The sequence below is a fragment of the Gallus gallus genome, chromosome 27, assembly GCF_016699485.2.
Source record: "Gallus gallus isolate bGalGal1 chromosome 27, bGalGal1.mat.broiler.GRCg7b, whole genome shotgun sequence".
NCBI classification, from domain to species: Eukaryota; Metazoa; Chordata; class Aves; order Galliformes; family Phasianidae; genus Gallus; species Gallus gallus.
In genome coordinates this window covers 2,379,645-2,404,078 of record NC_052558.1, presented here as the reverse complement: position 1 = coordinate 2,404,078, position 24,434 = coordinate 2,379,645, and the positions used below count along the sequence as shown (strand labels likewise).

At 42.3% G+C, this 24,434-nt stretch overlaps 1 protein-coding gene and 1 long non-coding RNA gene across 4 annotated transcripts in view; one reads left to right on the top strand and one right to left on the bottom strand.

Moving 5' to 3' along the window:
• MAP3K3 (mitogen-activated protein kinase kinase kinase 3) overlaps positions 1-24,434 on the bottom strand; it is a 39,350-nt gene that overhangs the window by 11,652 nt on the left and 3,264 nt on the right. For 2 of the 3 annotated variants that reach the window (XM_040653252.2, XM_040653250.2), the window contains exons 2-14: positions 21,060-21,181; positions 20,597-20,686; positions 17,470-17,510; positions 14,581-14,680; positions 13,587-13,700; positions 11,912-12,085; positions 10,738-10,858; positions 6,727-6,860; positions 5,441-5,502; positions 3,615-3,682; positions 3,281-3,373; positions 2,276-2,467; positions 263-411 (exon numbers count right to left, since the gene is read on the bottom strand). In XM_040653252.2, coding sequence (XP_040509186.1) covers positions 263-411; positions 2,276-2,467; positions 3,281-3,373; positions 3,615-3,682; positions 5,441-5,502; positions 6,727-6,860; positions 10,738-10,858; positions 11,912-12,085; positions 13,587-13,700; positions 14,581-14,680; positions 17,470-17,510; positions 20,597-20,686; positions 21,060-21,181 — 1,460 coding nt within the window. The remainder of the gene's footprint in view (positions 1-262; positions 412-2,275; positions 2,468-3,280; positions 3,374-3,614; positions 3,683-5,440; positions 5,503-6,726; positions 6,861-10,737; positions 10,859-11,911; positions 12,086-13,586; positions 13,701-14,580; positions 14,681-17,469; positions 17,511-20,596; positions 20,687-21,059; positions 21,182-24,434) is intronic. The other variant, XM_040653251.2, reaches the window with a different exon arrangement.
• Positions 2,453-11,917, top strand: LOC121107676. The gene is made up of 3 exons (XR_005841954.1): positions 2,453-2,529; positions 10,252-10,313; positions 11,010-11,917. It is a non-coding gene; the product is annotated as an uncharacterized LOC121107676 (long non-coding RNA).

Here is a 24,434-nt window from a genome sequence, read left to right as displayed (position 1 = left end):
GCAGTCTAGTATTCCTCAAGTAACCTGGCATCAAACCAAAAAGCTGAGAACAGAGAGCCAAAAGTGAAGCCAGAAAATGGATTTTAGTTTCAAGCTGAAGTTAATAATACAGAAAAGTAATTTTTAAATGACTCCTATTCCTCTCCACATGACTTGAAACACTAGCACAAACTAAACAGTGATGCCAGCTTTCGAGGACAGACAGATACAGGCACGTTACAAAGTCTGCATAGTGAAGTTTAGCAGCTGCAAAGAGAATTACCTTGCTCGTTTCAGGACTCTCTGGGTCAAACTGAACCTGCTTAGCTGCAAGCTCTCTGCCTGTGTCCACATCATAGCACAAATACACACGACCAAAGGCACCCTGGCCCAGCAGTTTTCCTCGTCGCCAGTTTATTGGAGCGCTTGGAGCTGAAAAAGAGTAGAAGTAACAATTCTCCTTTTTGGCTGTGCTATTTGAAGATAACGGTGAGGTTTTCAAAGGTCAGTTCCCACTGTAGAGAGCTGGAAATGCATATTTTGCAGATGAAGACGCAGACATAAAAGGGACTCTTCCAGGATCGGAGTGGCAGAACTCCAAACTCAGACCCCCAGACCCCCATGTCCCATTAAAAAGAAACGGTGAAACATTTCATAGGAACACACTACACACAATTTTATGTTATTCAGTAAATGAGTATGAATATGAATATGAAATTTCATTCCACCAGCAGGGTGGATTCTGCAACATCACAATCTTAAGAGATGGAGCAGCAATTAAACACGACCTTCTGACACCTGATCTGTAGTTACTACATGCATTAGATGAGAAGAACTGGATCAGCCTTGTCCCATCAATTCCATCCAGCTAAGAATGGCTGCTAAGCTTCTGGGACAATTTGAAGGACATCATCTATGAGTACTTGGCCAATTATTGCTTAGTCTTACATTCCTTCTACTGCATGAAGGATTTTATTGCAAGGCTATCTCTAGAGCAGAAAAATTAGAAGTCATAATTCCCAACTAGAATCTGGTATGGTAGGAACCATAATGTAAGGACAGTGCAGGTATCTTCATCACCTGCTGAACAATTAAGACTAAACAATACACAAGAGAACCACCTCCATCCCCCCAGCAGGAGGCTGTCAGCAGGGAATTATGAGCTCTCATTGTTCTGCTGTGCTGCCCAGCTTATTGTACAAGTGGCAGTCTCCTGACCCAGAAAGTCTAGAGCCCCATTTTCCAGACTGCTCTTGATAACAAGATATATTATTCGAAGACCACTGCTTTAACTAACATTGAAAATGACACTACCAGACACATGCAGTGCAGTGCATCCAATTATTTTGTATATAAGAAGAAACTGTAAAAACAAAAACAGGAACCAACCATCTGGATGGTGTGAAAACACAGAAGAGCTCAGGGATTAGCTTTGCCATGTCTAATTTAATTAGATTTACTGCCAGTCAGTGTTTTAGCATGTTGCTTACTCTGCTGGCTTAATGTCTTTATTTTGATCCTTAAATTACTGTATGGAATGGCTGAAGTTCATTAGTAATGACTTATGCTCTATTTCTTTCTTTTATTATTTTTTTTTAATAACATAAAGGTCCCCAGAAAGCAACTCAGGCATGTTATTAACATAGAAGCAAATCTTTTATCCACGGAGCAAGTGAAATAAATGCAGTCCTTAACCAGTAAAGTAACTGCAACATGCAAGCTTGACTATAAATGTTAATGTACTCAGAAAATAAGTTTGTCTGGCAGTTCTCAGAATCCTGTATTTCATCTAGATCAATCAGCTTACACCTTTTTATCTCTTAGCTGAATTTCCAGTGTTTTCTAAAGGAAAGGCCAGTTCCCAGTGCAAGATTACATATTCTTATTTGACAACTGCTGAACTATTTCAAGCACAATAAACTCCCAAAATCTTTCTTACACACTCATATTACTGTGGGCTGTAATACGATTTGTTAAATCTTACAACCAAAGTAGGAAGCAGCAGAAAACAGCTTGGTTATGCAGATCTAGAGAAGCTTTAATAGCAATACTTGCCTTCCTGGACATTGCTAGGCTAAGGATTATCACCAGCTTCTAAATGAACTCAACTGAGGGGAAAAAAAAGCCTCTTGCAGGTGAGTCAGACAGGTCTTAAAACAGAGCCACACAAATATGTGGTTTGGAATAGCTTCTTAAAAATCCAGCTGTGATCAAATTGGATCTGGAGTCCATCTCTAACAGACTTTCTTGCCTGTAGCCCCAGGAGTCTTCCTCCAGCATCAAGGTGATCACTTACATTTAGTGGGAATGTTCCTCTCCTGCACAGCAAGGGCATTTTCACTGTCAGCACTCCGCAGGCGCCCCCGGGAGTCCAGGTACTGCAATGCCAGGCCCAGGTTTTCCCCATTGGTGCTTAAGGAACGACTTGAAGGCACCAAAGTGAAAAGATTCCCTTGGTGACGCCGTATCCGGGGAAACGTCCTCCGACCTGGAGAAAAACAGTAACATTTCCAAATAACATCCTTACAACTGGATAGTAATGGCCAGAAGGTAAGCAATGAAGAGAATGATAGAAAAAAAAAAGTTTTTTCTTTTCCCATGAAGTAGAATCTACTGCTCATCAGACAACGCACATAAATCTAACGGATCCGATGTTCATCACTGCTTTGGACCACTCCCCCAAAGCAGAAAGGAGACATTTTGCAATGAACTCAGTGCAGCACTGCTTCCAAGCAGCCTTATGGAGACCTTTACAGAACTTGCCTTCCATAGCAAAAATCTGGTTTACAGGCTACCATACAAACACCAAGGCTTGCTAACAACCACACACACACAGAATAACTTTCTAGACAAGATGCCTGGACTTGCAAATAAAAAACGTAGATGGAGATTGTGAGAACTTGTGCCTCTTACAGAACCTGGAGAAATTAATTTCCATAAAGCCGACTGACTAGCAGAGATGTGACTGTAAGGCACTGGTATCCTCGTTTTACAGACTCAGAAGCACATCTGCATTGCAAACTAGGAAGCACAATGAATCCTTGAGGTAGGAATACATTCAAGCACTGCTCAACCCTACCACTCACTGATCAGCCTGGATGCCTGCAGTAAGCACAAAGCAAACAAAGAGATCTTGCCTTTGAAAATGTGGCATCGCGCATGGTTGCAATAACTCCAGCACTACCTGCAAGGACCAGGGCACTCCAAGGCTCTTCAACTAGGAGTTTTGCTTGTCCCTGGAGGTTGCCATTGCTCCAGTTTCTTTTTCAAGACTGGAATAGAAGGTCTGATAGCAACTCACCATCATTGTAGTCCTTGTGCTGCATGGAGACATTGTAGCGCCGAGGGTAGGTCCCACCTTTCCCCGCTTTGTCATAGATCTGATTCTCACGGTCTGAAAGCAGATGCAAAAAGAAAAGTGAGGCTCTTTGAAAAGGAGCACGTTTTCTAAGGACAGAATTTTCCTGCGGCAGCAGAATTTTTAGTAAGATGTATGAAATAAATAACCTCAGAGTTTTTCCCATCAACATATCCCCCGTTCTTCCATTTTTATCATTGCAGCAAACATGGAGGCTAGCCAGCAAACAGCAGAACATGTCTGGATCAAGTACTCTTCATACTGGACACTGACATACCTGAGAACTCCTGTCTATTATCAGGAAAGCTTTGTGCCCTTGACATCCGTGACTTCCGAAAAGAGGGACTATTAAAGAAAGAAGGCAAGAGTAAGTTTTGCTGGCTACTGGAGAGAAACCTACAAGGACTTTAAAACACAAGCTAATACATTTGCACATCAGTAGCGGTGATTCTCAAATCAGTGTCCCTGCAATAATTTCATGTTAAAACAAAATCAGGCTGAGCCCCTGACTATTTCCCAATGTGGGCAGTCATCCTTTCTGTTCAATTTGTGCCACTTATTCAGTGGTTTTCTGGCCTGCGGTTTGAGACCCAGTGCTTCTTCCTGCAGCCATGTGAAGTGGAAGGTTAAATCCAAAGCTAAGAGGAAGAGCAAAACAGAATACTGGTTGGAGCACATGGCTCATGGGGCAGCAGAGAATGGGGACTGCTGTCCTAAGAGGTTTAGATGATGGGTAGGAGTTCCTGTCATGCAAACTTCTGTTCACTTTCCTCTCTACCAGCAGCAGATGAGCCTAGCCACAAATGTTGCTTATAATACTGATCCCTCACGCTACTCCTTGATTAGCAGGACTCCTCAATGCAAGCCTAATTATGGCTCCTTGTTTGGCAGCAGGCCTTTAGCATCTTTTAAGAGATGACACTAATTTAAACTGTGCCAGAGCCGTGTTATCTGCAACGTTTGTAAACCAGTGCAAATGGAGTGAGCCTTATACAGCTTTTAGGCTCCCACATGAGATTCCTTTCCTACTACACAAAGGGCAGCAGTTTCCCCAGATGATACCCACACCAACAAGGAACAACCAGGAAACTTTCTTTCCTTCAAACACTGTAACTGCTTCTTTGTGACTGGACAAACTATGTGGAGGATGTGGATGGATACAAAACCAAACCTCAAGCATTCAACTTAAAGGCATACACTACCTACAGGAATCAGCTTGGGGAAATCGTAAAAACTTGCACAAGTCCTAAATTACATGTGCTGGAAAGCCACAGTTACTATTCAAGTTAATAGGACCTACGGCTGTTCACCAACAGCTTCAGTTTGAGTGCCCTTCCTTCCCCCACGAAACCAAAGATTGCAGGAGGGGAAATTCAATTCTGTGGATTTTAGATTCCACCAAATAACTTGTCTTTTGTAAAAGAACACTTCTCTTAGGAGGGTCCATATGTAAACACAGGTAGGACATTTCAGTTTATGAATTTCAGGTTATTTCAAATCATTAATTTTAAAATGTGAAGCACTTAAAAATTCATATCCTTTCACATGCACACTTTAAATACTCAAAGGCAGCACTATTCCTAATACCTGCATGAGATGGGCACCAGCAACAGCAAAGGAAAGGAAGAGAAACATCCAGACCATCAGACTATCAGCAGCAGCAAAGAGACTCCCCATTTATCTTTGGAATTAATACAGTATCTTGCAGAACACTGGAATCTAATGTAATGATATATTTGTGTAACCTTAGAATAGGTTGTTTTTTTTTTTTAATGAACAAGTAGAGCCTTGTCTGAATGATTTAAATACCTTGAAGCCAGATGTTCTCTGAGTCTAGGCTCCACACAGACGGCACACTTCAGAACTCTGTATTTATAACATAGAGCTACTGAAGCACCAGTTTGTTGGGGTATGTTTTTGCCAGAAAATAAACCCACCTTAAAATGCAGTAAGTTCCTTTTAAGAAATATTTTGGGCTGTAGGTAGGAAATAATTTCCTAGATCTCTCCAAGAAAATTTGAGATGGAAAACAAACTTTTGTGTAAGTACAACTGGCACATTGACTTTAAGCACATAAGTTCCTACCAGCCCATACATTTGTACCTGTCCAAGGACTGACAGCTTCCTGACACCGAGTTCTCAGCACTGCTTAAAGGGTCAAGCATCTGCAACATAAAAAAAGTCACATGGCAACGTCAGTCTAATGCCTAAAAAAGGCTGTGCATGATGATTAGAGTCTACTACTGCTCCCTTGGAGGACGTCCAATTAAAGAGGGAAGTCTAAAGCTATTTAGAACATACATTTTTCCTCTGTCTTCCACATAAACTGTTAAGCACATATCAAATTAGAGACACTGCTCTGGTTTAGGTGATAAAGGACTCTGCTGTGAAAATGAAAGTAAACCAACTAGCATGCTGGGTTTCATCCCAAGTGACTTCAGGAACAGAGTGCCTCAGCTGGTTTTACTGCATTGCTGTCTCCACCTGCAAGCTGCCCTTTGGCCTTACTTCCTACTTTTCTGAATGGAAACTGCAGTTTCAAATGCAAGAGGGTCAACATGAGCCTGATAATAGGAAACCTGAGCATACATGTGTAATACCACCAAAACTGCAGGGTTCATTCAGAGGTGGGGAGACAATGACCAATATGCATGACAACTGCCGCTGGCAGCTCAACAAAGGCATTGAACATACACATCTAAAAACAAGTTTGATGTATGGTAAATCACAGAATGGCTTGGGTTGGAAGGGACATTAAAGATCATCTAGTTCCAACCTCCCGCAGTGAGCTGGCTGCCACCACCAGGGCCCCATCCAATCAACATCCCTAGGGATGGAACATTCACAACTTTTCTGGAGCAACCTGTTCCAGCGCCTTGCCACACTCTGGGTAAAGAAGTTCTTCCTAACATCTAACCTAAATCTTCCCTCTTGTAGTTTAAAGCCATTCCCTTTTGCAGCATCACTATCTCCCTGTGTAAAGAGTCATTCTCCTTCCTGTTTATAAGCTCCCTTTAAGTACTGGAATGCTGCAGTGATGTCTCCTGGAGTCTTCTCTTCCTCAGGCAGAACACCTTGCACTTGGCTTTAACAAACTTCATTTGGCTCATGTGGGTCAACTGTTCAAGTCTGTCCATGTCCCTCTGGATGGCACCCCTTCCTTCTACTACATCCACTGCACCACTCAGCTTAGTGTCACCAGCAAAGTTGCAGAGGGTGCACTCAATCCTACTATCCATGTCATCGATAAACGAACAAGGAAACAACAGCAGCTGCTAACACAACTACAGCTACTGAACGTTCTAGGAGTGAAAAAGAGAGCCCAGAGAGCAGCAGCAAACTCTTCAACAGCTGGATTTACTTTTCTTTAGCCTGATGCTCATACTCACACACTGCTCATTGGTTTCGGGGATGAATTCGCCTTCGCTGTTTATGCTGGTGTAGGAACCCTGCCGAGCAATGCGCTGCTGCCTCTCAGGAACGTACCCAGGAGGTGGTGAACTCCGGCCTGTGTTCTGGGAACCTGAGCCAGAAAGAAGAACATCTCTGATTTTGGAGATCACTGAAATGAGACGACGCATGTGTACAAAAAATCCAAATATTCACCTCTAATGCTAGGCCTCTATGAATGCAGCAATTCTGGAGTGAGCATAATAGTCTGGATAGAAGTGGAACCAGGAGGTGTGATGTAAAAAGCAAAATACTGAATGAGCACTTGTGCTACCATTTTATACACTACAAGAAAACTGCTGGTGAAGCTCCTAACAGAACAGTTACTTATCTCTAACCTCTTCTGCTCAACCCTCCAGGCATAAGTTTGGTACCTCAGGGAAGGCAGAGGACTTCAGGAACTCCTGGCTTTCTAACAGGGACATGAACTTCACTGCACTGCTCACACGGACTAAACAAATCACTTGTCAGGGCAACAAACCTTTTGCCTTGGCTATAACTTCATCACCTACTTTGAATGCCAGAACTCTCTCTCCTAGTTATCATCAGCTCAGCTAATCATACTGATATCGTAAACTCAAACATCCCAGGGGAGGACTGTCAACTTTGTAAGCAACTCTACAATTGGTTTTGTTCTGTGAAATTGAAACAGTATGACTAGCTTGGGTGAGAACACACGGAGATCAACTCTGCAATTTCCCTTGATCAGATGAGATAGCTAGATGGACACTGTGTGTGTTTAGGGGCCAAAAGATGAGAAAAACATTTTACTCATTTGTTTTGGTCCTGCCTAAGGAGTTTCTGTTGTGAGAGAAATGTAACACCTGGGGCTTGTTTTTCCCTTGTGGATCTCAAAGAAGATGACACACCAGAAACAGGAAGGAATATAAAATCCTCTTCTGCAGCAACCTATCCACCTGCAGCTCCCAGCGCGTTCAAATGTGAGCTCCAAGAAACGCTGTGGTCCAGCCAACCTACCCAAGGTCACCCATGAAGTCAGAGACAGAGTTTGAAGATCAGCTCTCAAGCCGTGCTCTTTACAACACTGTCTTTAATTAAGTGTGTGTACTCAGGTGCTGGGAAAGATGGGTAAGGATCAGCAAATACTCTCCCAAGAAAAATATTTTCAACAGAAATTATTATAATAAAGAGTGAAGGCAAACACTGGCAGCAGCGAACTGAAAACCTCGCGTACACCTTCCAGAGGGCAGAATGAAGAGAGAAAAACACGCTGGCATGGCTTTGGGTGCATGAGGGGAAGATGGCCTGCACACAAAAACACCATCTATGGCTGGGAGCTGCCACCTGATTTTCCGAGTAGCTCCGTAGGGCTCACGTGACAGCATGAGCCAACTGCATGGGGGATAAACAAGAGAGTGTGCTGTGTGGCTGCACGGAGTCACGGGAGCATACTTTCACTCTTTCCGATCCAATGCCACGGCTGAAGGAAGCCCACGTCCCGCTGGCAGCGGCCCAGCCGCTATTGTGGAAAGGCCACCATCGCTGGGCAGGAAAAGGAAGTCGGCACTAAATCAATGTATATCAAAGGAAGCGAGTGGAAAAAACACAAGTGCTGCCAGAATGCTTAGCAACTATTTTTTCTCTCTCTCTCTCTCTCTTTTTTTTTTTTTCATAATAAAACTTATCTTTACTTCCCCTGAGTTGGTGACAGCAGGCTCGAGGCCTGCCCACTTGAGAAGACAGGAACTACACAGATATATATTCTGCATGCAAACAGTTTCTGCTGAATGCTGCTTTCAGCTTTCATTTCACGATGTGTTATGAATAGAGAATTATCTCTGTTTGAAACACTGGAAAACAGGAGTACATTCTTTCTCCAAAAATAAAGATAGGAAAAGAGGAGGAAGAGGGAACTAACTTAAGGCTGAGCTACTGCCAAATTACCACCAGACCTCCAACAGAACTGGAACCCTTCTGGATCTCTTAATAAGGGAGCAGCCTGAAACTCTGACATGTTCAGAAAATAAAACCAATGCCTTCTTAATTGATGACAGGCTAATCAGAAAGCGTCCATAAGCTGGCATAAGAGGAGAGAGCAACAGGGATACAGAAGAGGCCCTTTATTACTACGCCATTTACCCACGACAGACACTCAGTATGGTCTGTTAGCTTTGGCGTCACTATTTGGGTACCTTAGCATGCCAACAAAAGAGCAAGATTTTTTAAAATGAAATGCTTTTGGCACTGAATCTGTCTGAAAAAAGAAACATGGTGTTCAGAAAAGCATGGATACCACTGCTTTCCTTATAGGAGCAAGGAATGTTGCTCTTTCTATGCATATTAACCATCAGACTATAATGGATGGGAAAACCCTTTCTGCACCAGTTTCAGACCTATTCCTGATGATTTCTGCACTTCTCTATTTTGTTTGCTACTTCATAAGAGTAAACTGTGTAAAAGGGGATCAGCAGACTCTAGACAAGATGCAAGCAGACTTGCTAGACAAATCTAGTACAGAGAGCTACTGGTTTAGGTCTTACGCCCTTCTCTACTGAGCTTCCACTCAAGTATGCTTTGGTTACAACAGCGTGGATCTGACTTGAGTTTAGAGCCACCAGCATGGAGATAGACTGTTGGCTCCAATTTAATTGCACTTGTTATTTGACAGTACAATTGTTTCACAAACATCAATCTAAAACCCAGTTAAGATCATGACTGAAGGTTACAGTTAATCGAACTGAAGTACTCCTCCTCCGTAGAGGGAGCTGGTGTAGAACTTGGAAACAAAACAGCTCTGACATTCCCAGCTCCTGGTACTGCCCTCGTGATTTGCAGCACCTGTCATCTGCAGCACTGGGTCTGACAGGCCCTAAAATAGCTGTTCTAACAAATGCAACCACACTCTGCTCCTGCTTCCAGCAAATTTCAGCTTTTCTCACTTCCAAGGCAAAAGTCATTTCCACACACCACCACCTCAGGCTCTGGCCCTCAGATCCCTGCTATTGCTCACCTTCTTCTTGCTCCTTCACAGCTTACTGATGTCTCACACGACGACTCTAAACCATGAAGTTGCAGGAGCTTCAGGCATTTTAGTTTTTCATATAAAACCATCATAGCTTTGAGCATTTTTCAACCACAGATTTGAACAGTACTTCACAGTTATACCATGAGATACCACAGAGAAATCAGGCAGCTCAGCCAAATCTACCACAGGTAGAAACCATGGAAATAAAAATGCATGCTTGTGGCTGCTCTAAACCAATGCACTATGTGGTGCATCCTGTGTTTTGTAAGGTGTACACATATGGTCAAAAAGCTCTTCCTGTAAAATCACGCACACAGTTAAGAGAACTGATAACACTTGTCAACTTACAGGGTGAGATTTACAGTACAGGAGTCTTACATGGACCTTCCCACTTAACGTGAACTCACTAAGCTAACAAACACAAAGGAAATGAGACAGAATTACATATCACTGACTCTCTTCATTCTCTTCTGTGCAGCTGTCTCAGTCACCTGTCCTACTTGCCCTGTGTGCTGCTGATGTGGTAATTACAAGTAGAAGGTAAGGGAACTCAGCAGGGAGGACAGTGGGTAGGACAAGCAGTGGCAATTCCTGTGCTCCCAGTAAAATACTCCATTCCAGGAACAAGTACAGGTTCCAAAAAAAGAAAAATCAAATCTAGATTTCATGAAGTGAAATTGCCAACCTAAATACAAAAGCTTAACAGGCTCACGTAAGCTTTCCAAATTTCTAACCTCAATGAATCTGGCTTTAGCACATCCCCTTTAGCAGCTCCTCAGCTGTTCAACAGCTTAGCAAGGAACTCTGAAACTTTCTATTACAAATGTATTAAGAGCTTTTGAACATGAACCGCCTTGTCCTAGAATGACCTTTCATTTTCTCATGGCTTTCATCAACTCTATACTGTAAATACTACTGTCCAAAAGAACATTTTCACCAAAAACGAAGTGGCAAAAATACTCACTGACAGAAAGGTGCCTGCTTCGGGGCTCTGGCTGCTGATAGGGTGTGTTCACATCCCCCACTGATTGGGAGGTTTTAATCCTGACTTGTTTGGGCAGTCCAGAATGGGGTGAAGAACTGGTCTGTTGGGTAAAATAAAAACAAAATAAAATGACACTGTGGAGCTGAAGCAGTCTGGCTACAGTTGAAAAACATAATTATGTTAAGTATCAAGAAAGTAGCTGAAAATCAGTCCTTGAGCCTGGTGTATTATTACTTCATATTACTTCACAGGACACAAACAAGAAAGGCAGCAGAAGAGGAAGCTTTGCAATTATTTTGGGAAACAGCAGTCAAACAACTAGAGCATACTACCCTCCAGCCTCAAACCAAACAGAAGATTTACAAGTCTCAATGCTGTCTGCCATTAGCAGCTACCTGTGAAAGCAATGGGAAAGGAGCTCAGATCACGGATGAACCTACAGTTTCAATCAGCCACTTCAGCCAGCACAGATAAATTGGGAATTTTGCACTCTTCCAGAAGCAGTTACCTATCAACTCGGTACCCTACAATTTTTAAAAGTGCAGTGATTGCTCAGATAGCCTAAGCAAAAACACAAGACTTTAAGAGCACATAGAGTTTGAAGATACCAATATGAATGCTTTCTTCATCCTTGCCTGAACCTACACAGACATAATGTAATTAAAGATCCTTTCTCTATGGTGCCTTCATTTCATTCAAAACAGAACAGAGCAGTGAAAGGAGGCACGTTATAGGAACAGGACTGGCAAATGAAATGTGAGGCCATACATCAAAGAAGTCTGGAACTGCTAATCATTCAAAAAGCAAAAACCTTTGCACCCAGTAAGGAGGGAGCCTGATTTAAATTGCAGAAACTCCTGTCAGGAGTACATTCACAGGAGCTATAGGTCACACTGTTTATGTGGACTGTCTGGCTTTAGTGCTCTGGGTGTTCAACTCAGCCAGTTCTTCCCATTAGTTTCCAAACAGAGAGAAAGGACAAAGGATTGAGTTTCTTCATGAAAGGAAGAGCACACGTGAGCCACAGCAAGAGGCACAAGGAAATTAATATAAACAATATTCACAAACACAGGCTCTCAGTACAAGTCACACAGCTATTGCTGTAAAGTTAAGTTGGTTTACACACGTATTAGTGCCAAAGTCGTGGCATTACCTTTCCATCCCCAGAAAAAGAAAAAGAGCACAACCAAAACAAAATCTGCATCCTGTACTTCAGGAAAAATAATGCTTCCCGCTCCCTCAGTGGGATGAGATCATGCAGCCAAGAATCCTCCTTCAGACTTGTGGGCTTTTGCTTTATCACATGGAGAACTCTCCTGTCAGACAACTAAGAGACGAAAAGGAAGTCGGAGGAGAGGGGGGAAACAGTGGCACTTAGTGAAGACTTCACTGTTTGTTTCTGCTTTGAGCCAAAGGGGAAAAAACAGCTAATGAAAGGGCATCAGCACAGCACAGGCTACTGGCTGGTGCAGGGATGAGACCTGCTGAGTATTTACTGTAGGAAGGTTTTGGTTGCTTATGTAAAGTTCAGATAGTATCACGCAACATCTGGTTTGTAGCCTTAAGATACTGAAATTAAGAGGGCTGTTTCACTGTGTAATACCAACAGTAGAGGCCACCTTTCGCAGAGCGTTTCCTGACAACACAGAACAGTCTGACTACACCAGGTCAGACTAAAGGTCTTCTTGCCAAGCATTCTCCTTGGAACAGCCAGTTATAAACGCTCAGGGAAAGGGCACAGGACAAAGAACAGCATCACCCCCCCCATCCCCTTCCAGATTCTGGCACCCAGACACTTAGGAAACTGCTGCTAATATACCTGAAGATGTTTATTTGTCTACTAACATGGATTATCAATTTCAAAAATAGCAAGAAATGGGTTTATTCTCCTGACAGCTCTAAGAATTACAGGTGTGATTATTCCAAGAGCCTGAGCCGACAGCCTGCAATCTTGAACAGAGATGCACACTCAAGATTGACAAGCCACGATCAGCAGAGCTTTCAAGACAGTGCAGTGTTTTGTGTCAAGCTGTGCAAAAGAATTTAACAATTTGCAAATAAAATACTTAAGTTATCGGGGACTTTGGCTTTAAAAGCTTGACATTAACTTCAAAAAGAAAAAACCAAACAAACCTAAACACTTCCACTCCTCCTTTACTTCTCATGTTACGGTATTTTCTGCTGAAAAGTGCAGACTACATTGAAACTCACAGTCACAGCCCCTTATGATCCAGGACAGCGAATCAAGACACAACCAAATTCATCTTAGGTGTTTATATGCCATCATGAGCTTAAAAGCAACTCAGTTTCTATACGGTAAGGTTGGATTCAAAGCAGTAAGCTACAGAGCTAAAAAAAAAATCATCAGGAGACTTCCCATCCGGAATAAAAGTGCTAATAGCTTGTCATCAAGAACAACTTGTGCTTTCTTAAAGACAAGCTAATTATGTGCAGTTTTGACACTGTGTCATTAATCAAAACTAAAAAAAAAAAAATCCCTCTCTGTGAACCAGACTCATTATGAGTTTTCTGCATACAGTCACATTGGGTACTCTGCATAAAACGTCCTTCATAATTACAGCTTGAAAATCTCTTTTCAGTGTTTTAGTCCCTAAACACCTGCTGTGGGTGGCTAAAAAAAGAACAAAAAACTCACAGAACAAACCCTAGAGGTAAGTCAAAACAAAGAGAATAAATATATTCATGTGTGTATCTGTGAAGCAAAGCGATCTTACTAATTCCTATTACTCTTGGCTAACACTACCACTTTTCAGAGACTTGAGGGTAGAAACCTTCATTTTGTTGCAGTTATAGAAGTTGTTACCTACATGGTTTCTGTCCTGAGAAAGCAGTAATATTCTAAGGCTTTTCATATTAGAGCTTCGGTCTAAGAGATCTACTGCTTTATCCAGGTCATCTTGGTTTTTCAAAGGAATAGAAAGCTGCAAAACAAACAAAAAAACCCCAACATTAGAAAGGACAGCAAAAATAAATCTATTTCCATTAGAGGAATTTAAAGAAACCATAAAAAATGAAAATAAAATCAGAGTATAACATAGGATTCTCACTGCTCGATTCATACATGAGCTTTCATCACAATATTCTCCCACTGTCTTTTTGTTCAGGGCTTTCCTTCCACACCGTCAGAGCTGTGCTTGACCCTACACAAATTTCCCTTAGGCAGTTATCCAAGAACAAGTCAGAGTCAGGCCCCAGCCTCCCTGATGACAACAGTCTCAGAATACGTATGAATCCAGATCTAACGATCAGCTGAAAGCTAGGTTTCACCTAAGAGACTAATACAGGGAAGATTGAGACTTTGAAAGGAGGGAATCAAAGAGGAATTTAAAACTTGCTAGGAAAATCCCATGAAATTTTCCTCAGACACCCTCTGGTCTCACCCCACTCACAACTCAAAATGTGGATGTTGTTAACACTGAAGAACCACTTTTGTTTTTGTTGAGCTTCTACTGGTGAGCAAGGTTTGGCATCTCTTTCGTTAGGGATGCAGTCTCTAACAAAGCAAGGGCAAAACCACAACAAAAAAAAAGTAGGGAAAGAGTGAGAAATCCTAAAATACTTCATCTTGTTAGCACAAACTACCCAGCTCCTCAGAGACAAACGCATGCTCCCCACGAGCATCTCCCAGATAACCCCAGCAGGAAGAAGGGAGATGCTGATGTTCGTACAACACTGACATCAGTGTGATCCTCTGTCACTACCAGCATGTCTTCCTCTGGAGCACAGAATTTGAAAGGACAAAGGAGATATCAGCTAGAGAGCCTGTTACAAGTTTTGAGCACTGACAACGATGCTCTGTACCTCATTGTTCACGTAGCGGAGGTCCAGAGGTTGGCCAAAGGCTGTCTTCACTTTTTGTTGCACATCTTCATAGCGGACAGGACGGACAAATGGGATAATTCTGAAACCAGAACAGAAAAAAAGACACTGAAATCAGACATATATCTGACAATACAATCAAATTAGATGGCTGAATCATTCAAACAAAGCAACCAATCACATCTGAATGTCTCTTTCTCAAGTAATTACTTTTTCCAACTCCAATTGGTATTACTTATCAAGGAATTCTTGAACTGATATTAATCATCATGGGATTCTCGATCTCTGGCGCATTTGCAATTGGTTTGTCAAAACACAATACTCAATCTCAGATTTATTCAACTAAACGTTTGTAATGGAATGCCTTCGTTCCTGGAGAGAAAAATATCCTTTACTGAATACATTTCTTCCATGGAAGAGGATACAAACGTGCTATGTACATTGGCTTAAAGAATACCGCCTCAAGCAGTAAACACAAGCAAATAAATTTAGGGAGAGTTGCAATAAAAGCAGCAGAAGGCCCAAAAAACCAAAAGAATGTTTTGACTTAAATACTCCAATACCTGAACTAAAAACACTTCCTAACATTTTCCAAAACGTGTTCCAACTGAAGGGTTTCAACAAACTTTCCCACAGTAAGTCAGTGCTGAGCTCCTGACAGAAGGCGTCAGCAGGAGGACACAAAGGCATCTGAAGGTCCTCATTCCCTGATTCTCTGATTGCTTGCTCTGAGCCCAGACCTCACAGCCCACTAACATCCTAGTCCTAACACTCAGCCACTTCCTAGCCAGCTGAATGGCACCGTGTCTTAATCTACACACACCAATGGCCTCAAGGAATCCACAATGGCAACAGCCACAGCTGCCCTAAGAAACCCTGATGAACACCATGGCACAGGCATGCTTTTCAGAAAACAGTAGCAGAGCTTTCTTTGCTAGGTATTTATTACTGTTTTGCCTACATAGGAATAAAAACTATAATGCTTTAGGCTAAGTAGTAAAATGAAGTTCCAGGAAAGTTCCTAAAACTGTTTATTTTGCTGGAATGTTCTGCTGTAGGAAGTTGCCAAGTCCTCAGAAAGTTGCTACCTTGACAGTCATAGAAATAGATTATTTTATCCCTTCTAGAAGAATACCCAGTAAATAAAATATGCTGGGTCAAAGACTGGAGGATTCAATGGTAACTCCAGCTTACGACCCATTAGACCTCATTTTAGCAAACCAATGATGTCCACTGCTCAGCACCTTATTATTAATCAGTCCCTGCACCAGATCCAGATGGTCGTCAGCTCTTCTGCCTTGGAGCTCTTTTACCTATAAGCAAAATCCTCTCCATCTCCTTTCAAAATGTTTAATTTCCAAAATGTCCATCCACCCAACATGCTCTGTCAGCACTCGGTATCCTCACACTGCATGCAGCTTTTGTTCTAAATAGCTGTAGTGTTAGTTGGCTTTCCCAGCCATTGCCCAGGAAGGGTTCATCTTGCTACCAGACCTACAACATTCAGCAATCTAGAAATAATTGTCCCTGTTAAAAAAGCAGCCCACAATAACATTTGCTACATATTAGCAAGAAACCCATCCATGAAATTACAGTACTCTGGCACCGTAATTTAGCTCTCAGCTGGACTGAAGTCCCTTATAAAGGCTTCCATTCTACACTCAAGGCATTAAAAAGCAGAGCTGTTCTCAGGTGCCACAAATTCTATTAGTTTAAAAAACTCTGTGCGCTCTTCTAACACAAAATCCTGGACTGCAGGGTTTAAGGAGCCCATTCCTGCCTGACCACCTTAAATATTTGTGGTCAGCTCTGGCAGCTCCTCTGAAACCAAGTACACACACTTACATTCTCGGTGCAAGCTTGCTGTCTGTAACTGCATACCACTTTGGGAATGGGGAATTCAGGCAAGCGTAGCTGCATAATTAGACTAATGCACAATCAACCTTTTCATTTTAACGTTACTTGAAGAAAAAGCTTTCTTCTCCCCTGAACTCTGAGCCATCTTAAACGTGTCCTGGCAGAAGACACGGAAGATGACAGGACAGTGGTGAAAAGAGCTTGCTTCCGAGTTGCCTTGTCACAACACACCAGCACGGGAAGTTGTGCAGTCACACAATGCCTCCAACACCACGCAGTGCTGAGCAGAGAGGGCTGACAGAGGCAGTGCCAGATCCCAGCTGTCACTGCTTTAAAATTCTCCTCTTGAGCACCAAAAATCTTTTTTTTTTAAGCCACAGAATTCATTATGCTCTATTGTTGAGGAGAAGTTTACAAATTGTTTTTTATTGTCTGCTTTATCCACAAGAAAAAGGCCACTGCTCTCCTGTTTTAAGAAAAATACCTACATTTGATAAAGCTCTCCTCCAATAGAGAACAAGTCAGTGGCTTTTTGAGGCCAACTTCTGAAATTTCCAGGTGACCATAATATCTCCCCATTGATATAATATTTGCACTCCATTGCTTGCTCCAATACAGTGAGCTTTAACAAGCTCTGGCACTGTGCTCCAAACTGCACTCATCAAGTTTCATGCTTCACACTGAAGGCTGACCATAAACAACGTACTATGAACAAGAAGGGAGAGCTTTAAGTGCTTATTAACACTGCATTTATTGCTTTGTTTTATTTCCAAACACTTACTAGCAGTCAAGGTTTAACATGATGCATTAAATCAGGAACATCCCTTTGTACTTCACTAAGAAAACCTCATGTACACCCACAGAGAGCTGAATTTTACTCCCTAGAAGCAATACTGTACACATAGAAAGTGCTAATTTAGCTGATTTTTTCTTTTTTGACAGAAGAAAGTATCTGAAAACCAAGTATCAAAGGAAATAACAAGGAAACAAGGAAAGAAGTGAAGACAGACTTACCGTCTTTCCCCATGATATTCAAACTTTATCCTTACATCATTCTGTATAAGAGAAAGAACTAAAGGTTAGTTCACAATGAAACTCTGACCAACAAAAAATAAAGCAAATGAATGGCCCACACGATGGTTTTAAGGCTCAAACACAAAGCAGGTGATTCTGTGATAGCAGCAGGCATTGACTCCTCGGAAAGTGAACCAGAGCACAACAAATGTGGTCACTTTCTGCATGGAAGCTGAAGTTGATGGCGGACAATTAAGAGGATGAGATGCGAACACAGCACTGTGAGGAATGGAGAAACTGCTAAGGGAGAAAGAGAAGGAAAGGGGTAAAAATTAAGTTGTAATTTCTATTCATTGTCCTATGACAGATACAAATACATTTTAATGATAAGGAAAATTAATCTACCTTAAACACTGTATGACAAAAGCCTGAAATACCATCCAGCTGCACATTCACCTGAACTGAAGCTCATTTTCTTTGTGAAGTCTCAAGTGTGTTTTTTTCCAAAGACACATGCAGGGAATAGATGACATTCTTCACACTGCAGTCAGTCTCTGCTTTTGCAAAAACTCAGCCCCTGGACTCAAACAGTGATGTTACAAATAAGCAAACCATGTGTCACCTCTGGGAGTGCAAAGGGGATATCATTCCTCTCTGGCAGATGGTTAAAAACACCGACTGCACAACCTGTGCATTTCCCTGCAAACTCAGAAGATGCTGCATGGCACGGAAGAGTCAACATGCTGAACTTTCAACTCTGAAGCTCAAAGTTCAGATCCCAATTTAGGCCGCAAAGATAAAAATAAAAGGGAAGAATCTGCTCTGCTAAGACTCCATAATTTCTGCTGCACAATTTGTGTGATTGGGGTGGATGAAGCCATCTGTGAAAGTCTCAGACAATAGGCAATCACACATCTAGGAACTTCAAAACAAATGTGGCCAGGAAATGCTCTTCAGTGAGAGGAAATATCTGGCAGGCCCAGTGGTCAAGAATGCAGTTCAAAGGGACCTATGCAATCACTGCCAGTACACAGCATTCCTGCAGCACCATAGGTACGTAATTGATCATGACAAACGAGCTCCCCGATCAGAGCGATAACAACCTGCAGGTGGCTAATTTGCACATCAACTCTACCAAAGACATTTTTTCAGGTGTGGGAAGAAAAAGAAAGACAGCAAAATGAAGCAAACGTTAGAGAACATTTAAGTCATTTTAATTGAACAGCAAAGGAAAAATGCAGCAAAGAGTGTAGGAATAAAAAGCTACAAATGATGTCCACCAGTCAACTATTGACAAAACAGTCTTTTCTGGAGGTAGGAATGATCCCTCTGTAATAGGATTATCTGGGAAGGAAGGCTCTCAATTATCTTCCTAATACTATTTGAAGTAGTCTGGTCTAAGTGAACTAAATGCATCTGTTTGGATGAAATTAAATGGCAGTCATTTTATAGATTAAATTTCTGACCTCAAGATGAGTTTTAGGTTATGAAACAGCTAAGTGACAAAGTTCTCATTAGTCAAATCTAGGCAGCACTGAAAGATCTTCAGGGCTCCACAGAAACCATTCCTCAGCTTGCTGGTATCTGAACAAACTAAAATATCTTTCTCACTCCACTGAACCCTTTCAGACTTGTAATCTGTAACAAAGAGAAGGGGAGAAAAGCGATCATAGGTACTGACATAATTTGGCATCTATCTCCTGATTATGCTCTCCAGAAGGATCACACACCGAATCCACTTTCCGAAGATCTAAGGAAAGGAATTCCAAGTGATCTTAGTGTTCACATTTCAGAGAGAACCTGGAGTAGTTAAATTATAGCACTGTGCATTTCCTTTGGAAGCATGGGGAACCTATCACCCATACAAACTGCTTTTTGAAGCGACTCCCATAAACTATCCTAAGAGATGAGCAAAGAAGACAAATCCAAGTTTGGGGTTTTAGTATTCCAGTTCTATGATGTGGTATCATAAAGACTGATTACAGATTTTGATTTAAGACTTCTCTGAATTTACATTGCAACACGACTTGGAAAGGGTTCTGTACTGCTCTGTCTATGGATTTGTCCAGCACACTCAAAGAAATCCCAGATCTCAGTTGAACGAAAAGATTACAAGCAGACAAAGCAAAAGGAAGAGGCAGACACGTACTTTACAGCCTGCTCCAGCAAGCTGCAGCCTGAAATAAGCATGTAACTGGAAACAGTTATTTTACAGACACAGGCAGCTTCTTGTGTTAACCTCAATCCAACTGCAGTTAACTTGATTTAATTCTTTAAGACACTACTGGACAAACATTTCTTGACAGAAACTGTTGATTTTAAATTGAAGTATTTCATTGAAACAATAAGCAGCATATAGTGCCAGAGCTGGACTAGTCTGCCTTGTCTTTTTACCAGAAATAAAACGCAACAGTTTACTGGAGACTTTTTTTTTTGTAGAGAAATGTAAAATAAATCCAAATGAGCTTTGAAGTATTGATGCTGCCACTTATTACCTTGGGACAAGTATTTCATTTGGAAAATGGATTTTCCCCCATACTCACACAAGGGCTACTTTCATTTCTCTCTTCATGTGACACAAGACTGGGCAACTCCAGCCAATCCTCCCCATTGAGGAGGATGCTGTCTCTATTCAGGCACCTGTAAAGAACTGCTTCCTTTTTCACAGAGGCGAGATTAATTACACTTTAACTAAAGCCAGACCTCTCAGAGAATCCCCTTAGTTGTTCTTGAATCAACTTCAGCCTGACTCACTTTTATCAGGCTCTTCATTCTGTATTCATATGCAGTCTGACTCATGTGAAGATGAGACATTAGTTCATTATCCAACAGATTGCTTTATGCAGCTTTAACCTGCAGTGACCCTCTGTTGAATCACAAGTTGAAATACTTGTTTCCTTTTCATCATTACTACTTCTCAGTTCTCTGCTTCCCTCTGAGTTTAAGTATTATTTCCACTACAGGGAGAACTGCATGCTACTACTGTACCATGACAGAGTCAGGAAAGAAAAGCTCTCCTGGCCCTCACACCTGCTGAAGTGAATCCTGTAAAGGTTGCCACACACAATTTTAAAACATGTTCCCCATTTATAATCACTAATATTGAATGGGAAGCAAGCTTTCTTACCGGAATTTTTTTTTCTTCCACTGCAGAGGCACACTGGTTTGTTATTGCAGGGCTGCCCAAGAGGGGTGGACTGCTGGCATTGTGTTTTTTCTTTAGGAATAAGAAGAAAAGTCATTTAAATAAAAAGGCAGTACAGATCAGAAAACCAGAAAACCTCTTGTTAAACTTCTGAGCTAATCTACACAGATCAAAACCCATCAGAAACTCGTGTGGGAGGAAGACGGAACGCTGAGACATTGCAAAACATCCAAACTGCACCTTCCTTACGCCATGAAGGCAAATAAATGAATAAAGCTACCATGATGGCAACACCCAAGCAAGAATAGGGATTATTCACCCGTAATGCTTCAGCTGCCACTCTAGAAGCACATGGCAGAACGCAGGCAGCAGGCCCACTGTCAGCCTGCTCTGTCCCTTCTGCCTCCAGGTACCGATTCCAAGCAATCATTAAATATCCTATTACCTGTTTGTTGGAGTGAGCGGTGTCTTTATTCTTCATGGTATCAAATCCAGTCAGTCTGTGACGTCGGCTCATCTGGAGTGCTACCAGGTCCTTCATGATGGAGTTCAAGGCCTCTTGTTCGTCTGTGGGGCACAGGAATTTTAATAGTGAGTACCTTGTGTGAGCATCAACTGTGACACTTCTGTGTTTGTTTTCTGCTGGCTCACAGAAAGACAGCTCTTTTTTTAGAGATCTCTGCAAACACACTGTGATTTCATTTAGTCATACAAAAAACAAACTACCTAAGATTCTGAAGTAGTAAACAGACCAATTTTAAGTTACTTGTCCAATGTCACAAGAGGATCTGACATGCAAAGGTTCAGAACAAATCAGAGAATCAAATACCCCCAGGGCCCTGGTTCTGTTAAGATGCCTTCAGAACAAACAGTCCCACTTGGACAGATCTGCTACATCATCACAGGTCATTTAGGAAGAGCAATCTGATGTGCTTCTGCCAAGGAAAACCCAGTAAGAATCTCTTCCCTCCAACTGTACATCCCGTTACCTTAGAATTCCTGCTTGCCAGTGTGACTGGCTATGGCCAGGAGAAAGAAAATGAAAATGTGGACAAATAGAATATCTCAGTTCAACTCTGTCTGCACTGATATCCTCAAAACGGTGCTCTCCTTCCCCAAAAGCAGCTGATGGACCAACGTTCAAAGTTTATGAGACTCCAAGATCTACTGAACAGATTCAAACTGCACATCACCAGGAATGCTGTCTGCTGCCAGAGCATAATGCAGCAAGTTCAATTCAAGGCCTCTGCAAAGGCGAGAAAATAAAAACACACACAGAGGTATTTCAGTGCATGCTGCAGTCTGAAAGTTAACTTTGGATGCTAAGATTCCTGATGTAACCAATTCAAAGAGTTCTTCCATTGCAAGATGCATAGGAGCTGTGGTGGATGCCAACACGATGGTGTTTCAAGAGCTGCTGAAGATAATCCCAACAATCCTGAATTACTTGATGTTGCATATAAGGGAAATAAACCAAACCTGGCATGTGAAGTTCGGTTCTAATGGGACAGGACCAGTCACTCTGCTTGTACAGCATGCACTTTTTGAGACATTAGATTCCTCCCTTTTCTCCAAGGTCCTTAAACACACCAGTTTGACAGGTCTGAATTGAAATGAATATTTTTAGGCTACGCATCTATCCACAATTCAGGACACTGATGCGGATGGGTAAAGGCGTTCATTGGAAAGTGGAGCAGTTGCTGGACGCTCAGTGGCAGACCTGCTTGCATCTGCATTTCGCTGCCAAGGAGACTCATTTGAGTAATTGTTCCTTCAGTTTCACGTCATGCATTTGTTCATGAGTGTCCCTCAATAAAGACTGCTTATGTTTTATGCAGAAGACTGGATTCAGAATTAAACAATGTCTGAATAGCAAATTAGATCTTTGCAGCGCTTAAAGATGACAGATGGGGGGCGGACACAGCACTCAGAAATGAATGCTACCAACACTTAGAAGCAAGAAAGAAGAAAACAGATCTGTGTGTAAGGGGGTAATATCTAAACTTGGCCCAACCAGAACAGAAACCACACTGCCTTTCTCTCCAGCTCCTGCCCAGAAGGTCTCTCAGTGTTCTGCAAGGAGCAGCAGTACTTCCACTGTGCCTTCACCATGTGCTGCAAGGCAATGCAAGCCCTCCTCTGCTTAACTTTTCCTGAGAGGCAGCTTTATTCCTCCCCCAAAGGCAAGAGCTACTGTTTAACCATTAGAAAAACAGGGCTGTACTCCCATTAAAACTCTTCTGGTTAATTTAAACCCGGCCTTTTTGATAGCATTAGAGCTTGATACTGCTTTGTCACACTGAAGAGCCACCAGTGAACAACTGGAGGCATTTTCAACCCAAGCAATGTGTCCGAGCTCATTCACTGGAACCTCTCCTTGCAGAGCAGCCCGAACACCAGGGTTACTCAGCTCTGCGGCTTTGAGGGACCATTAACAAACAAATTCCTTGTTTCAATGATTCTGATTGTATCAGGAATCAATAAATGGCATACAGCACTCCTCAGAGCTGAAGCTGACTTGGGGGCAGCTTTAGAGTCCAGATTCTGAGATCTTGCATTCACCACATTTGCTCTCAGCATTGCCAAGAAAAAGACTATTATGGACTACCATGGATTTTGACAAGGCATTGTATCACTTAATAAGAGATAAAACTGATCAGGTTATATAAATTCAAAGATATGCTTGAGCTGATGCAAGCGCTGCTGAGCACTGCCATCAAAACAGAACCATCAGGCAGACCAGGCTGGAGATGGCGATGGAGAGAACTCTCCCATCCCCTTTGTAGGAGATGTTAAATTAGAATAAAACTCTTAAAAAAGGAAAGTGGAACACAATGAAATTCCTTGGAAAAACAAAACCAACCCCTCCAACCCCCAAAATTGCTGCTTTCCAAGAAAAGCCAGATGGGACAATAACTACGCTGTCTCTCATACCAGGGGTGTAAGGAACACAACCAAAGCAAGAGGCTGCTTTTTAAGAGCACTTCAGCCAAAGGAAATAATTGCTAGGATCCATCTCAGCACTCAGTAACCCCCTGTGGGAGAAAAATGTGAAAAAAAGATTGTGAATGAATCACAGAATGGCCCAGGTTGAAAAGGACCACAATGCTCATTGAGTTCCAACCCCCTGCTATGTGCAGTCGCCAACCAGCAGACCAGGCTGCCCAGAGCCACATCCAGCCTGGCCTTGAATGCCTGCAGGGATGGGGCATCCACAGCCTCCTTGGGCAACCTGTTCAGTGCATCACCACCCTCTGGGTGGAAAACTTCCTCCTAATATCCAACCTCAACCTTCTCTATCTCAGCTCAGAACCATTCCCCCTTGTCCTATCACTGTCCACCCTCATAAACAGCCGTTCCTCCTCCTGTTTATACGCTCCCTTCAAAAACTGGAAGGCCACAATGAGGTCTCCCCGGAGCCTTCTCTCCTCGGCACAGTTTGCTTTTTTTTGTTTTCAATTGTTTCCAACCTTACATCTGAACACTTACCCTTTTACCTCGCTGGAGCATCTCCAGTTTACTCTCATTCCTTCCTCTTGTTTGGTATTAAGCATAATCTTTGAGCAAGGCGGCCAATAGGGGCCGTACCTCCGCACAACAAACTGTGACAACGATGGGGCGGTGAATTGCTGAGCTCCCGGCACCCAATGCACACTGCAAGGAGCAGGGATGCAAGTTTTCCACTACAGCACAGTTTGGGTTTGGCCAGCTACCAGGAGGATGAAGAAGAGCTTGTCTTGGCAGACGGTCAGGGTTCCTTTGGGCAAGCAAAACAGCTATGAAAACAGCTTCTAACCGAGCGCTCATGACACGAAATCAA